This window comes from Morus notabilis, unplaced genomic scaffold (genome assembly GCF_000414095.1).
Source record: "Morus notabilis unplaced genomic scaffold, ASM41409v2 Scaffold3241, whole genome shotgun sequence".
Taxonomy (NCBI): domain Eukaryota; kingdom Viridiplantae; phylum Streptophyta; class Magnoliopsida; order Rosales; family Moraceae; genus Morus; species Morus notabilis.
In genome coordinates this window covers 90-15,182 of record NW_010357457.1, presented here as the reverse complement: position 1 = coordinate 15,182, position 15,093 = coordinate 90, and the positions used below count along the sequence as shown (strand labels likewise).

The window sequence follows — 15,093 nt, the reverse complement described above, 5'->3', positions numbered from 1 at the left end:
GGTAAGAAAAGAAAAAAAAGACTTGGACACAAATAAGAATGATCACATGCATGCTTGGCAATATGGTAATTATATTAATATAATAACTTTTCACCTTTCAAATTCTTAGAGCATTGATTATAAAGGTAGCGAACAAGATTATCAGATTCTTGGTTTCTCATGTCAAGTAGCCAGCGCATTGTGGACAGGCTCAGGACCTGAGAGGCCAAGATTCTTCTCATTTTCTTCCACTGCTCTCCCCCTGGACACAAGGCCGTTGTGAGGTATCCTTTACTGACAATGCAAGTCGCCATTGTATCGGGTCTCAATGCAAACACCGCGTCATGTTTCTTTAAAAATTCCCTGGCAATTTCCGGTGAAGTCACCGCAATCACGTGGGAATTTCGAACAAGACGGAAACAAGCAATATCAGTGTTGAGCTCTTTCATGAGACGATGAATCCACCAGTATGCCGGTCGATTTCTCAACATGTGCGGGACACACCCGAGAATTGGCCACATTGGAGATGGCCCCGGGGGAAGAGGAGCTCGTACCGCTGATGATCTCTTGGTCTTTTGAAAAAGATATTTCATGATCAACATAAACTGGAAGAAAAAGATGACCAAAAGGGGTAATTTGGCTAGCAAAATGGATGAGTGTGACAAGGAAACATGTGACAGTTGGTCGTAAATAGTTATATTCCTTGTTAGTACTGTTTTGTTGTGTGAAGGGCCCTTCCATTGGTTTCCCCTTTTTTTTTTTTTTTTCAAAATGTGTAAGTACGTACGTACGTTAATATATATAGGTTTCTAATTTATATATATATATATATATATATATATGTATTCTCTAAGACTTTGCAAGACAAAAAAAAGGAAGTAAAAAATATGCGTCGTTAAAAACTTTTTAATCAAAACCCAACATGAAAAAGATTCAAAAGAAAAAGGAGCACATATTTACTCTGAGCTACAAATGAAATTTATAATTTGAAAGACTTTTTATATCCCTGCTCACATTTACCTTACAGAAATTGAGAATAGTAAACTATTAGGAAGTTACTTGAGAAGAAACTCCCAAAGAAATCAGTTTATCAGGCACGTGATTGCCCCCTCAAAAAATATGCAAAGCTCGGAAAGAAATAGAATTTAAAAAAGAAAATCGCACGAATCCAACGAGACTTGAATCACCAAGGAACCTCAATGCCTTTTTAGATCAAAAGAGATTCACCACATAATTAAGTCGAGTCACACTCAAAACCATAAAAAATTCCAATTGAATTTTTTAGCAAATTTAAGACATCGTTTAATTCGCCGATTCGAGTTTTTACTTTAAGTTAAGATGTGATTTTATCTGAGAGCTTTTAATTATAGAAGAAAACGTTAAATGTGAATTTTTATGAGAATTTTTAACTGTAATAAAATTAAAATTAAAATCTCGAATCGATGAAACAAACGAGATCTTAATAACTAAAATAACCCTTGTAAGTTGATCAGTTTCAAAATCATGTATGAGATGTTTATTTTAAGGGTTCATCCTGATTCTGAATCATAGTTCTTGATTCTCTACAATATTTTTTTTCATAAAAAATTTAAATTTTAAAAATTAAAATTATGAATCATAATTTTAAACTCATAAACTAAACGTCTCGATAAAATCCCCAAATAGCTAGCGTAACGACTTTTACAAAATCTCTGCCACATATATTATTTAGCAAATTAAAAAAGAAAACAGATCTCCCCCACACGTTAGCAAAAAAAAAAAAAAAAAAACTGAAAATTTTAAAGTGTACAAATTATTAAAAAAAAAAAAACGTGTAAAACGATGATAAAAACACGATCGATATGATCCATTTGACAGACATAAAATTTTGAACCTCTTCAACATGTCTGCACAAGTATACGTATAAGAATTGGAATAGGCAGATAGGCTGGTCCCCACTGTTTTTTCAAATTTTTTGTTTTTCGGTAATTCACTCATTTTTGAACTTTAGTTATCGGTTCGTGCATAAGACAGTCACAAGACATTGGACGGATTAAGAAACGTCGACTGCAGTGACGCGAATGGCTCAGCTAACGCCGCACAGGAGAACGAGGCCCGTCGGAGTTGAGTCCGCAGGGTTGAGTTCTGATGACGGCGACTCGAGGAGGGGGTGGAGCTGCCGGTGGCGAGGGTGAAGCGCGGTGGATCTCCACTGTTAGCTGGTCGGCGTCCAGGGGGAGGTTCTCAAAATGTTAGGATCCTCGTGTTCGGGTTTGAATAGCAAAACAAATGAATGGCTAAGATTGAATGTTTTATTAAATTAGTGGCTGAGATTTATTTAGTAAAAATTTGATAAAACAAGAGAGAGCTTGATCAGTTGACATTTTTTTTTTAATTTTTAATTTTTTTTTTTAAGATATGCGCGTGCGTGCTTGTAAAAAAGAGAAGCGCGTGCGCGTTTGTATTCATTCCCTTCTAATTCGTGACTTTTCAATAAAAGTTGCAATTACCAAATAAGATTAATATTTTAATCAGAATTCATTTATATATGATGATCAACGGAAGAAGAGTCACCATGATGATCAATATTCTTCGCCCTGTCATGGAGTGGGACAGAGAAAAAAAAAGGGTAGAAAGAATAATTAATTGTTGTAAACTAGATTAATTAGATGATGATCTATTTCCAGGTTAATTAACTTGCGATGTGAAAACTAGTACGTACCAGATCATAAGATATGGACTGGAAAGAAGAAGGAAGCAAAAGGCTAAGCCTAAGATGAGCCATAGTAACCTCATGAGGATCTTTAATTGGCAATTCCAGTAGATTGATCTATACTTGGGAAGTGTTTATAAGTAATTCTTGTTGTGTGCTATATATTAAATTAAAGCAAGCAATTTATAATGCTTCAATGGTCGCCCTATTCAATTTGTAATGAGTGATCCCTTAATGCTTAATACATTCTCACATATATACTAGTAGCTACATATGGGGGAGCCACTAAATCAACATATAGCTAGTATTTTATATAAAGTGCTAGAAGTGATAAGTATACCGGCAATAAGTGATTTTCTTTAGATTTTATAATATATTACGTAAGACAATTTGTTATCAGAAGATTTTTCTTTTCAAACTTTTGAGAAAACAAGGTGTACTTTCCAATAGGAGATTTATACAATCTATCTAAAAAGGTGGACCCCCAGTGCCAAAGAAGTTCCCGTACTATGACAAGCTCGGGAGAAAGCTCAATCTCATATGTACGCGGCCTTACCCCTTGAAGGAGATGTCGTTTCCGGGATTCGAACCTTGGACCCCGGGTGCAAACGCAAGCGCTAAATAACTAACGATTTTTTTCAAATTATTAGCATCATAAAAAGATGGCCGACAACTCAAAATACGAGATTATTCCAAACGCATTAACGTCAGAAAAAGGATGGTCCATAACTCTGATAATAATTCGTCCCACAGTTCCAACATAGTAGTCTACACACGATAATAATTTATCCTCAATTTTTGAACAGAATAATTTAAACAGTGTAGTTTTAATTGTTACTTTAATAGTTGTTGAAGATTGTATAGCCTAATCACGTTTAGAAGTAAGGAAAAAAAGAAGAAGAAGAAATCAGACTAGTGATGCGGCCCCAGTCAGTGGGTGTCGTGGCACCAGAAGGCTACATACATGGTGCTATGGCACCAATGCTCAGCACAAGACTACCAAAGTGGGCGCTGTGGCACCAGAAGGCTACAGACATGGTGCCATGGTGCCAATGCTCAAAGCCATGTAAAAATTGGCATCGCAACGCCGCGACATCAAGGATGGCGCCACAGTGCCATCAAGGTTCGTGCAGGTACTTTCAGTGGGCGCCGAGAAGGTAGTGTCACGGCGCCGGGGATCGGCCAGGTCAAATCAGAGGCGGTTTTGATGGTTTTTTGAGGGCTTTTTTGGGCTTTTCTTGTACTCTATAAATACTTAATGTTATGGGGACTTAGGAAACATCTTTTGAATGTGAGAGAAACACAAAGTGAGATTGAGTGTTTTTCTCTATAAAGAATTTCTTCAACTGACTAGTGGAATCTATGGCAACAGAAACAGAACATAACGACTTGTATAAAATTCTGTGTGAATTTTGCTTTTATTTTTCGTTTGTTGTTTTTTGTTCTTTGTTATTTGCTTGGTTTTAGGCAAATTTACCCAACAATAGTTATTTGTCAATTGGTATTATTCTTTTTAACTGTAAAATATTGATTTAACAGTTGTAATAAATTAGATAGTTGATTAAAAAAATTTATGACAATTAATGAGATTGAATTTATGTCATCAAATTTTTATATTTAGTAGTAACCATCGATGAAAACGTAACTAATGAGACCTTGCCCTAATTTAAAACTCCATCCATATATATATAACTCAACATTAATAAAAAACTAGATGTTAAATATATATTAAGTTGAGAAAAGAAAGTCTAGATCAACTTTGTCCAGCACGTGATGAGCGAGTCCAGGATTCCGCTCAGCCAACCACAACTACTGTAAACCTGCATTTACAAGATACCATAGTTAGCTAAAGCTGAGTTTAATCTTTTGTGCAAATTAATATGAGCATCCTTGTAACTGAGTCCAGTATTTTTTCATCTTACTTTATACTCGTGATGATCTTTAATCGGCACTTCTCGTAGACTGATCTATGCTTGTTGCGTACTATATATTAAAATTGAAGCAAGCAATTAATAATGCTTCAGTGGTTGCGCTATTCAATTTGTAATGAGTTATCTCTTAATGCTTAATCCATTCACATATACACTATAAGTTTTATATAGGCGAGCCACTAAATCAACATCTAGCTAGTATTTTATATAAAGTGCTAGGAGTGATAAACATTCCAGCAATATGTGATTTTCTTTTCTTTTATTGTAGAAACATGTTCAAATTATTGTTTAAAAATTAAACAAAAGCTGGTCCCCGTTAGACTAACGCGCACTAACACTTCCACTGGGAAATTATTGTAAGAGAAATTGTAGTAAATTAACATATTTATGAAACTAAATTAAATAAATTGCAGATTTTAAAACTATTTGAAGTAAATAGTAGTTTACCGTGTAAATATTTCCATCACGACTGATAAAAAATAATAGTAAAAGATCTTTATTTATGTAAAAAGAATGCTTTTTACCATTTATAAAAAGAAAATTTACGTGAAATTTTTTTTTTCATTAATTATTATAAATGAAAGATTTACACAGTAAATTATTTTTTTACTTTAAATAATTTTAAAATTTTCTATTTATTTAATTTAATTTCATAAATTTACTATTCACAACATTCTCCTTCTATATATGTAAAAGATAATAGACTAGGTTTTATTATTATTATTGTCGTCGTCCTTATTACATCATCATCATCATCATTATTAATAGTAGTAGTCTTCCCTGAAACAACATGAACTCAGAGATACATACATTGAAAGAGACTCACGTACACCAATTAAACATCATATGAAGACATTAATCAAGGGTTCTAATCCACGGGGACGCGACCCTCCAAGGACAAATTGTTCCTTGAGCAATGGGATTGCTCTACATGTCGTCTTTAAATCTAATACTTGAACCCTCAACGATCTCTTTACGTGATCTTAGGTCGTCCCCGAAGGGATTTGGCCCCTTAAGGCTGCATCCCTATGGATTCAAAACCCTCGATCACATTTTTATATGGCCTTCACATGCACCATTATATTAGGGACGACAGCCTAAGCCTAATTAAAGACGAGGTCAAGTCGAATTCCTAGGGACACGATCATCCTCTAGGGGCCAAATCCGTCCAAAGAAAAATCATTAGTTCAGCAGCGAGGCGCGCGCGCACATATATTTATATATATGTATATGAGAGAGATCTATGGTTTTGCTTTTGCATGATTTAGGTATCCTAAAATTATACTGCCTCCTTTTCTTGTAATCTCGCTATATTTTCGCTTATTGACTGGATTTTGTCAGCTTTATAGGACCATGCTCTTGTCTCTCCCAATTTATTTGCTACCAATTTCATCTGTACTAAAAGCATGTAATTCCTATTATTCCGTATTGATCAATGGTTCATGTACCAAAAATAGTAAAGATTAACTTTCCACAATGTTCTGCAGGTTGCAGCCCCTAAGGGTGTAGAATAGCTGGTGCTTCTTTATAACTGTTGGCATGGTGCAATACCCTTCGCGAGTTCGAAGAAAGCTAGTCTTGATGAGTGTGCTTTTTTATGCCCTTTTTCTCGACCTTGATCTTCTGGCAATTATATCACAATTAGTTAGGGTTCATTCTGTCTCTTTCGGAAGCGATTGGACAAAATAGTATCAGTGTTGCTAGACAATCTCCCTATCTAAAATGCTTTATGAATTATGAGGGGAAAAGTTTTGGAATAGAAAGCGTTTCTTATTGTCATCGACTCATTCTTCATCACATGTGACTGGTCTTTCCATACAAATGCTTGTGACTTAGAGGATCTGAATTACCCTTTCTAAGGTTACCAGGGAAAGTTTTCTAAGGTTACCAGTGAAAGAGATGTTAGCCCATGAAGGACAGTGGTGCAGCTAATTTATACCTGCTGCTTTTTCAGCAAATTTGCTAAATATCATGGAAGATTTTGGCAATCCCTTTTTTGCATCTATATTTTTCCCCTTTACTTAATATGAAACTGAAGATATGTTTTGAAAAAAAAAAAAAAGGGAGTCGTTTAGGCATATTTTTATTGCAATCCTTTGGTCATATTGGTGGGATTAGCTACTCCGCGTAAATTTAGTGTTTAGATAATGCACAAGAAATGTTTTCATATTTATATATTTGTTTTTTTGTGCACATGGATACTACATGGAGGAATTTTTTGAATAGATTAATGTTTATATTTTCCAAAAAGAATATGTTGGTTGTTTTTTTGTGCACAAGAAATGTTTTCATATTTATATTTTTTGAATAGATTAATGATTTTGTTACTTTCAGCTAATGCTGTGCTTGATGATGCTGAGGAGAAGCAGCTCAGAAACCAATTTGTGAGGAAGTGTCTTCACGAGCTCAAAGAAGCAACTTACGACGCCGAGGACTTGATGGCGGAGATCTGCGAGGAAAATTCGCGGAGCGAGATAGAAGGTGAATCTGATTCTTCCTCAAGCTGCAAAAGAAGGTAATGAAACAAATTAACAGAGCTTTGTTGTTCAGTAAGACTGTTTTTGCCAAAGTGATAGAACCGAAGATAGAACGGATTCTAGATGGATCCACGTGGCAGACATAAAATTTGTAACCCATCCAAATTTATAACCCATCCACATCCACATATGTGCATCAGCACGAACTAAAAAATTACAGTACACGTTTTGTAAATGAAAAACCCTTTTCATGTGTTTAGAACTCGTTCTAAAATGATTTTATTTTTTTGTATAAAAATATAAATGAAAATATTTTTAATCTCAAACAGAAGTTATTTTTGAAAATGTGATTGGTAGTTTTATCAAGAGATTATTTTCAGTATAAAAAAATCCATTAATGTATTTCTCTCCCTCTCTGCTCGAGAGAGGAGAAAACGGAAACAAAAATGAAAAATGACTACATTTCTCTCTCATTTTACACCAAATCAAACAATCGTTTTCATTACCTTTTTTGTAGCTTTAATTGTGCCAAATGTCATTTTTCTTCCGTTTTCATTTTTTTTTTGAAAAACGTAAAAAGTAGAAACAAAACAACTCCAAACACATCCTTTGTGTCGGGAATTCATCATTTGACCTGTATTTTTCGTGTTAAGTTCAAATCAACTAAATTTTAACTCGAACATCTTTTTTTTTTTAACTTTAACCTGCGAAATTCGTATCATTTTTCAAGTCTATTGTCGCATGATGAGTCATATTGACAGCCTTAGTTTTTATTCCCTCCTAATTTGTGACCGCGAGATTCACATTTTTTTTTGCTAGAAAAAAAAAGTAATATAGTGACGTGTAATTACTAATCTATAAACACGACTTTGCAGTAAAAGTTGCAACTACCAAATAAGACTAATATTTTGATCAGAGTTCATATATATATATATATATATCCTCTCTAACTCGATTTAGAATATATTATTAATAATATACCATGTCTACAGACATGATATAACTTATTACCCACCGGTACACACACGGTAATTGCCATATTTACACAAACATACACAACTATAACTTGCGATTAGATATATATTATACATATATATATATATATATATATATTCCTGAACTTTGACCGGTGGATTTATAATGAATTTTGAAAGAATACACGTTTCTAAACGTACTAATATATCATATATCCGTTGTCACCACTTATTTTTAACAATATATGCGTAACTCTGACATTTACAGACATTAACAAATTAAGACAAATTTTGGAATTCATGCTCAACTTAGATGACAGTTTCGTGATAACTATCATTTTTAATAAAAACCATCGTCACAGAAATCTAAATAAAAATAAATTTTTGAGCTAGCTATATTTTAAGTGGAACTATAGATGATAGTTAATTGGATATTATGGTATTTAATATTAGCTTTTTATTTTCTTGATTCATGTCAGATTATCATAGAAACTCCTTTCTGTTTTTATTTTTATTTTTATTTTATTTAAGAATTTGGTAATTTAGAAAGATAGTTTGTTCAGTTTGCAAATCAGTACATGCCACCTCTGATAGTTCCCCCTGGGACCTTTGCACTAGTTTTCAATTGCTTCAAAAGACTTCGCCATCAAAAATGTAATAAAGACAAATTCAACTAATTATAATATGTGGCTCAGATTGCTCTCTGCATATTCGTTTGTTTGTTTGTTTTGCTTAATTTATATTGTTATATATTCCCTCCTAAGTTGTGACCGCGAGATTCACATTTTCTTTTCCCGAAAGTACATAATGCCTATCTTTTTTGCTATAATATGTGGCTCAAGAGACTCACGTACACCAATTAAACATCATATGAAGACATATTAATCAAGGGTTCTAATCCACGGGGACGCGACCCTGCAAGGACAAATGTGGGATTGCTCTTTATGTCGTCTCTAAATCTAATACTTGAACCCTCAACCATCTCTTTATGTGATCTTAGGTCGTCCCCGAAGGGATTTGGCCCCGTAAGGCTGCATCCCTATGGATTCAAAACCCTCGATCACGTTTTTATATGATCTTTCCATGCACTATTATGTTAGGGACGGCAACCTAAGACTAATTAAAGACGGGTCTAGTCGGATCTCTGGGGATATATATATATATATATATGTATATGAGAGAGATCTATGGGTTTGCATGATTTAGGTATCCTAAAATTATACTGCCTCATTTTCTTGTAATCTCGCTATATTTTCGCTTATTGACTGGATTTTGTAAGCTTTATAGGACCATGCTCTTGTCTCTCCCAATTTATTTGCTACCAATTTCATCTGTACTAAAAGCATGTAATTCCTATTATTCCGTATTGATCAATGGTTCATGTACCAAAAATAGTAAAGATTAACTTTCCATAATATTCTGCAGGTTGCAGCCCCTAGGGATGTAGAATAGCTGGTGCTTCTTTATAGCTGTTGGCATGGTGCAATACCCTTCGCGAGTTCGAAGAAAGCTAGTCTTGATGAGTGTACTTTTTAATGCCCTTTTTCTCGACCTTGATCTTCTGGCAATTATATCACAATTAGTTAGGGTTCATTCTGCCTCTTTTGGAAGCGATTGGACAAAATAGTATCAGTTTTGCTAGACAATCTCGCCATCTAAAATGCTTTATGAATTATGAGGGGTAAAGTTTTGAATAGATAGCGTTTCTTATTGTCATCGACTCATTCTTCATCACATGTGACTGGTCTTTCCATACAAATTCTTGTAACTTAGAGGATCTGAATTACCCTTTCTAAGGTTACCAGGGAAAGAGATGTTAGCCCATGAAGGACAGTGGTGCGGCTAATTTATACCTGCTAATTTTTTCAGCAAATTTGCTAAATATCATGGAAGATTTTGGCAATCCCTTTTTTGCATCTATATTTTTCCCCTTTACTTAATATGAAACTGAAGACATGTTTTTTTTTAAAAAAAAGGGAGTCGTTTAGGCATATTTTTATTGCAATCCTTTGGTCATATTGGTGTGATTAGATACTCCGCGTAAATTTAGTGTATAGATAATGCAGAAGAAATGTTTTCATATTTATATATTTGTGTTTTTGTGCACATGGATACTACAGGGAGGAATTTTTTGAATAGATTAATGTTTATGCATATGGTTGATGAAAATTGAATTTTCCAAAAAGAATATGTTGGTTGTTTGTATGATGTTTGATGGGCAAAAACGTTGTTTATGCATATGTTAGTGGCTTAAACTGTTCCCTTTTTTTTTCTTTTTTCTTTTTTCTTTTAAGAGGAAAGATTTGAGCAATTCTAAAAACCTTAATGATCAACAGGTTATTGCAGTTAAGTTCAATGGAAAAAAAATGTTATTCATAGAAGTTAGGACTTAAGAGCTATCAATATTTTTTAACAGAAAAATCCGTGTAGAGCATGGTCACTTTCTCAGCATAGCCATGGAAATACCATACCAAGTCAGGCTCATGCTTCCTAGCAAAATAAATAAACAAACAAATAAAATAAAAATAATTTTCGAGAAGGATACGCGCTAACATGAAAAAAAGGAAGAAGCAATAGAGGAGACTAAAGTTCATCCCTGAATAAAAAACTGATTAATCAACTCTTGCCCTTAATTCTCCTGCCGTTTGTTATTGAGAGAGAGAGAGTTCCTAGAGAGAGAGAGAGAGAGAGAGAGAGAGAGAGAGAGAGAGAGCACTGATTTCTTTTCATCTTTTGACATCCTTTTTCTTAAGAAGGAAATCAAGATGGCCCTTGAAGTGGCTGGGGGAGCTTTTCTCTCTGCTTTGTTCCAAACTCTGCTTGGAAAGGTGGCTTCTTCAGAGGTTATAAACTTCTGTTCCAAGAAGAAAGTCAACGTGGGCTTCTCGAAAAGCTCAAGATTTTGTTACTTTCACCTAATGTTGTGCTTGATGATGCTGAGAAGAAGCAGCTCAGTAACCAAATTGTGAGGAAGTGTCTTCACGAGCTCAAAGAAGCAACCTACGACGCCGAGGTCTTGATGGCGGAGATCTGCGAGGAAAATTCGCGGAGCGAGATAGAAGGTGAATCTGATTCTTCCTCAAGCTGCGAAAGAAAGGTAATGAAACAAATTAACAGAGCTTTGTTGTTCAGTAAGACTGTTTTTGCCAAAGTTATAGAACCGAAGATAGAACGGATTCTAGATGGATTGCAATTTATTTTGGAACAAAAACATGTCTTGGGTCTTAAAGAGGGTGTTCAAAATAGGCCACTTTCGCGAAGATTGCCCGCTGTGGTGGAAGAATCGGGTGTTTATGTAGGAATGTTGAGAAAGAGTGGGTATTAAGTTGCTGCTAGATGATAATGTTAGCAGTCATGATATCTGTGATTCCTATCGTGGGTATGGATGTGATTGGTAAGACAACTCTTGCTGGACTTGTTTACGGTGATGATCGGTGAGTCTGGAGCAAATGGAAGTAAGATCATTGTCACGATGCGAGATAAAAAAAATTGCATCGATGATGGCTAATGTACCAGCTTATCAACTAGAGACAATGTCAGATGAAGATTGTTGGAAGTTATTTGCAAGACATGCCTTTTAACAGTGTTGGTTCGGTTTGCAAATTCAAATCATGAAGTCATTTCTAAAAAGATTGTTCTGCAAAAGCATTTCGTTAGCTGTAAAATCTCTTGCTGGTGCCTTACGCTGTGAACCAAATTTGGACGAACGGGAAAAGATTCTAAGAAGCGACATTTGGGAGTTGCCCAGTGAGGAGATCAGCATTCTTCTGGCTTTATGGTTGGACTCCTTATTTAAAGCGATGTTTTTCATATTGCTCTACATTTCCTAAAGATTTCAACTTTGGGAAAGAAGAATTAGTCTTACTGTGGATGACAGAAAATCTTTTGCTGCAAAAGGAAAAAAGGCTAGTTGAAGTTGGAGAGATGTAATTTAGCATCTAACATCAAGTTCGTTGTTTCAACAATCACATGTTGTTTCTGGACCTGATTTGTTGAAGTTGGAGAGAAGAAATTTACCACGTCCCAAGTTTTGTTGAAAATTTTGAAATTACATAAATACCCATCAGTCTAAAGGGAAACTACTTAATAAAAAAGGATCCTTTTATAGTAGGGTAGGATCTTTTATTAATATCAGTAAGTAACGATGTTTTAACCGTTAGATTAACTTTTAAACAGTAACTTTTAAACAATCAGATCTGTGAGAGTCCATATTAAAAATTTGAGACACGCAACACAACACTACTTCAATTACAAATAACACTTGAAAAATTAATCTAACAGTTAAAACAGTTTTATTTACTAACTGGTAAGACAAGAAATCATGCCCTATCATAAAAATTGCGTTATAAAAAAAAACCCCAGCAGCCTAAATGGAAACTACTTAATAATGAATTCTATTCTAAAAAAAAAAAAAAAAAAAACAACTTAATAATGATAACAATAATAATCTATTTCAGCTTTTTTTAGTTTTTTTTTATCTCTTTTTTTTCTTTTATCTTGTTTATCTTTTCTTATTGTATCGTTTGACCTTTAATTTTTTATCTTTTTAAATATATCTAATTTAAATATTTTTTTCTAGTTATCTAAAATATTATTTTTCATAATTACGCTGTTAAATTAAATTTTCTCTTTTTTTTCTTCACTTTTTAGCCTTTTCTCTTTTCTTTTTAGCTTTTTTTAGTTTTTTTTTTCTTTCCTTCTTTTTTCTCCTTTATCTTTACTTATTGCATCTTTTAACCTTTAATTTTTATATAATTTGACACATATCTAATTTACATACTTTTCTTATAATTATTTAAAATATTATTTTTTCATCATTATCTTGCTAATTTAATTTATTTTTAAATGTCTTCTTATGTAAATATCTTTTGCCTGTGATCTTCATAAATTTCAGATTCAGTAGCGAAACATTTCGCATAAATTTTTTTTTTCCTACTTTTTTCTTTTATCTTTTCTTTTTTGTCCTCTTCTTTTTTTTTTTCTCGACAATTTGTACAACCGTTGTTTTAAATGATTCATGGGCATGGAGCGTGCGTTTTTTTTATTAATAACAACAACAACTAACAATAATACTTAGGAAATTTTTACATAGGAATTATCATTTTTTTCAGATTCAAATGACCTATCTAATTTTAGTGTCTAAAATAATGTCTAATAAACTAGAATGTGCAATATTATATAAAATTTTGAAATATTTTTTTAACTAACTTTACCTTACTTTTGATTGTTAGGTCTATTAAATAACGTGTCATATGGTGGTTGGTTAGACTTAGACACCAATTGAGACATAAAAAATTAGACAGGTGATTTGAGTCCTATTTTCTCTATCGGTAGAAATTGATGTTTTTTACCCACTAAAAAATTAATTTTTCCATTACAAAAAAGTTTTCTTATTTCATTTTGGCACTTTCCTTATTTCGGTTTGTTCTGGTTTCCTATATATATATATTTTTATTTGGTTTTGCTATAAATTTGGTACTTTGTAATCTCAATGGAGACAATGGTCAATATTCTACCTATCTTTACATAATGCCTTTCGTTTTCATTATTCTTCTATACAGTCTCTTGATGGCACTCAGCTGGTAGCCCCGCTCGACTCCCGAATACTTGCCAAACCGGATGACTGGCTTGGCTTTAAACTAATTAAAACAATGGATGAGGCTGATGTAGACGTACTAATCGATCAAAAAGAGATATATATTAATTAGACAAAAAAAATAAAAGAAAAAAGATCTCCGCCACACGTTAGCAAGAAAACTAATTAAAGCAACTGTCTCCGCCACTTATTTTTCAAATGGATAAAGCTAATGTAGACGTACTATATCGAATTATCGATCCATATGTTTCACATGACAGACATATAATACGAGAAAATGTTAGCTATCCTTTAGATGTATATGCGCGCGTGTTCTCATATATATGCAATTAGTAAACAAGAAACTTACAGGTTGTTTGGTTGGGAGATTCTTACTATGATTTGAATCATGGTTCGTGGTTTGTTATAGTATTTTTTCTCATAAAAAATACACGTAAATCGAGAATAGTTCTGAATTATGATTCTGAATCTATGAACCAAACGTCCACGCGACTTAAACTTATAATTACATGACTTAGAAATTGAAGTTATAACAATTACACCATTAATTACATATAACTGTTTGTGTAAATAGAAGTTATAACACACACACACATATATAGCTGTTTGTTTAAATGATGAGAGCAGATAAATTGACATAATCCCTTTATAAAATATTCATGTTTATCAATAACAAAAATACATATAACGAGAGATAAAAGGTTCAAATTAGTCAATGCTTTTTGCGTATGTATATAGTCATGTTGTATTAGAATTATATATAGGTATAGTCCGCGTCTCTTCTTTCTCTTATTTAAATTGTCACTTATAAATCTGTCCAAAATTATTAGGATTATTCCATATAGTGGAAGTGGAGTATAAGAAATTAATATTTAAATGATATTATTGCACAAATTTAAGTTATTAAATTATATAATAATCATTTCAGAAATTTAAAAGAGTATATATGTAAATTTAACAAGATTTAATTGAAAATTGATAGCTATGGTATTAATTAATATGATGATTTTTTTATACTTTATGGTAGATATCTTTAATTCAAGTTTCCTTGATTTATGCTAATCCTCTTCTATCCATGTTTCTTTTTTTTTTCTTTTTTTTTTATTTATAGAATTTGGTAATTTGGACAGATATTATGTCCAGTTTGCAAATGAGTACACGCCACCTCTGATAGTTCGCCCTTGGACCTTTCGCTGGTTGATTGCTTCAAGTCTTGCTTTGGTCAAAGATTTCGCCATAAAAAAATGATGGGTGAAAGACTTATAAAATGATGGGTCTTACTGGATTATGTCTCACCTACCTATTTAATGAGACTCACTTTGTGTTAGTAACGGGGTTTTAACCCCATAAAGACGAATATAAATGTTGTAAATCGTAACATATTAAACATGCATGCCGCATAATAGAAAGACTCTATCTTATTTATTTATTTACTTGTTTATCA

The 15,093-nt window shown here is 33.2% G+C and overlaps 1 protein-coding gene across 1 annotated transcript; it reads right to left on the bottom strand.

Moving 5' to 3' along the window:
* Positions 1 to 94: 94 nt before the first annotated feature.
* Positions 95 to 470, bottom strand: LOC21384382 (isoleucine N-monooxygenase 2; the record flags this gene model as incomplete). Its single annotated transcript, XM_010090064.2, has 1 exon — positions 95 to 470. A coding segment is annotated over exon 1 (376 nt), but the record flags the coding sequence as incomplete, so codon positions are not given.
* Between the last annotated feature and the right edge of the window lie 14,623 nt (positions 471 to 15,093).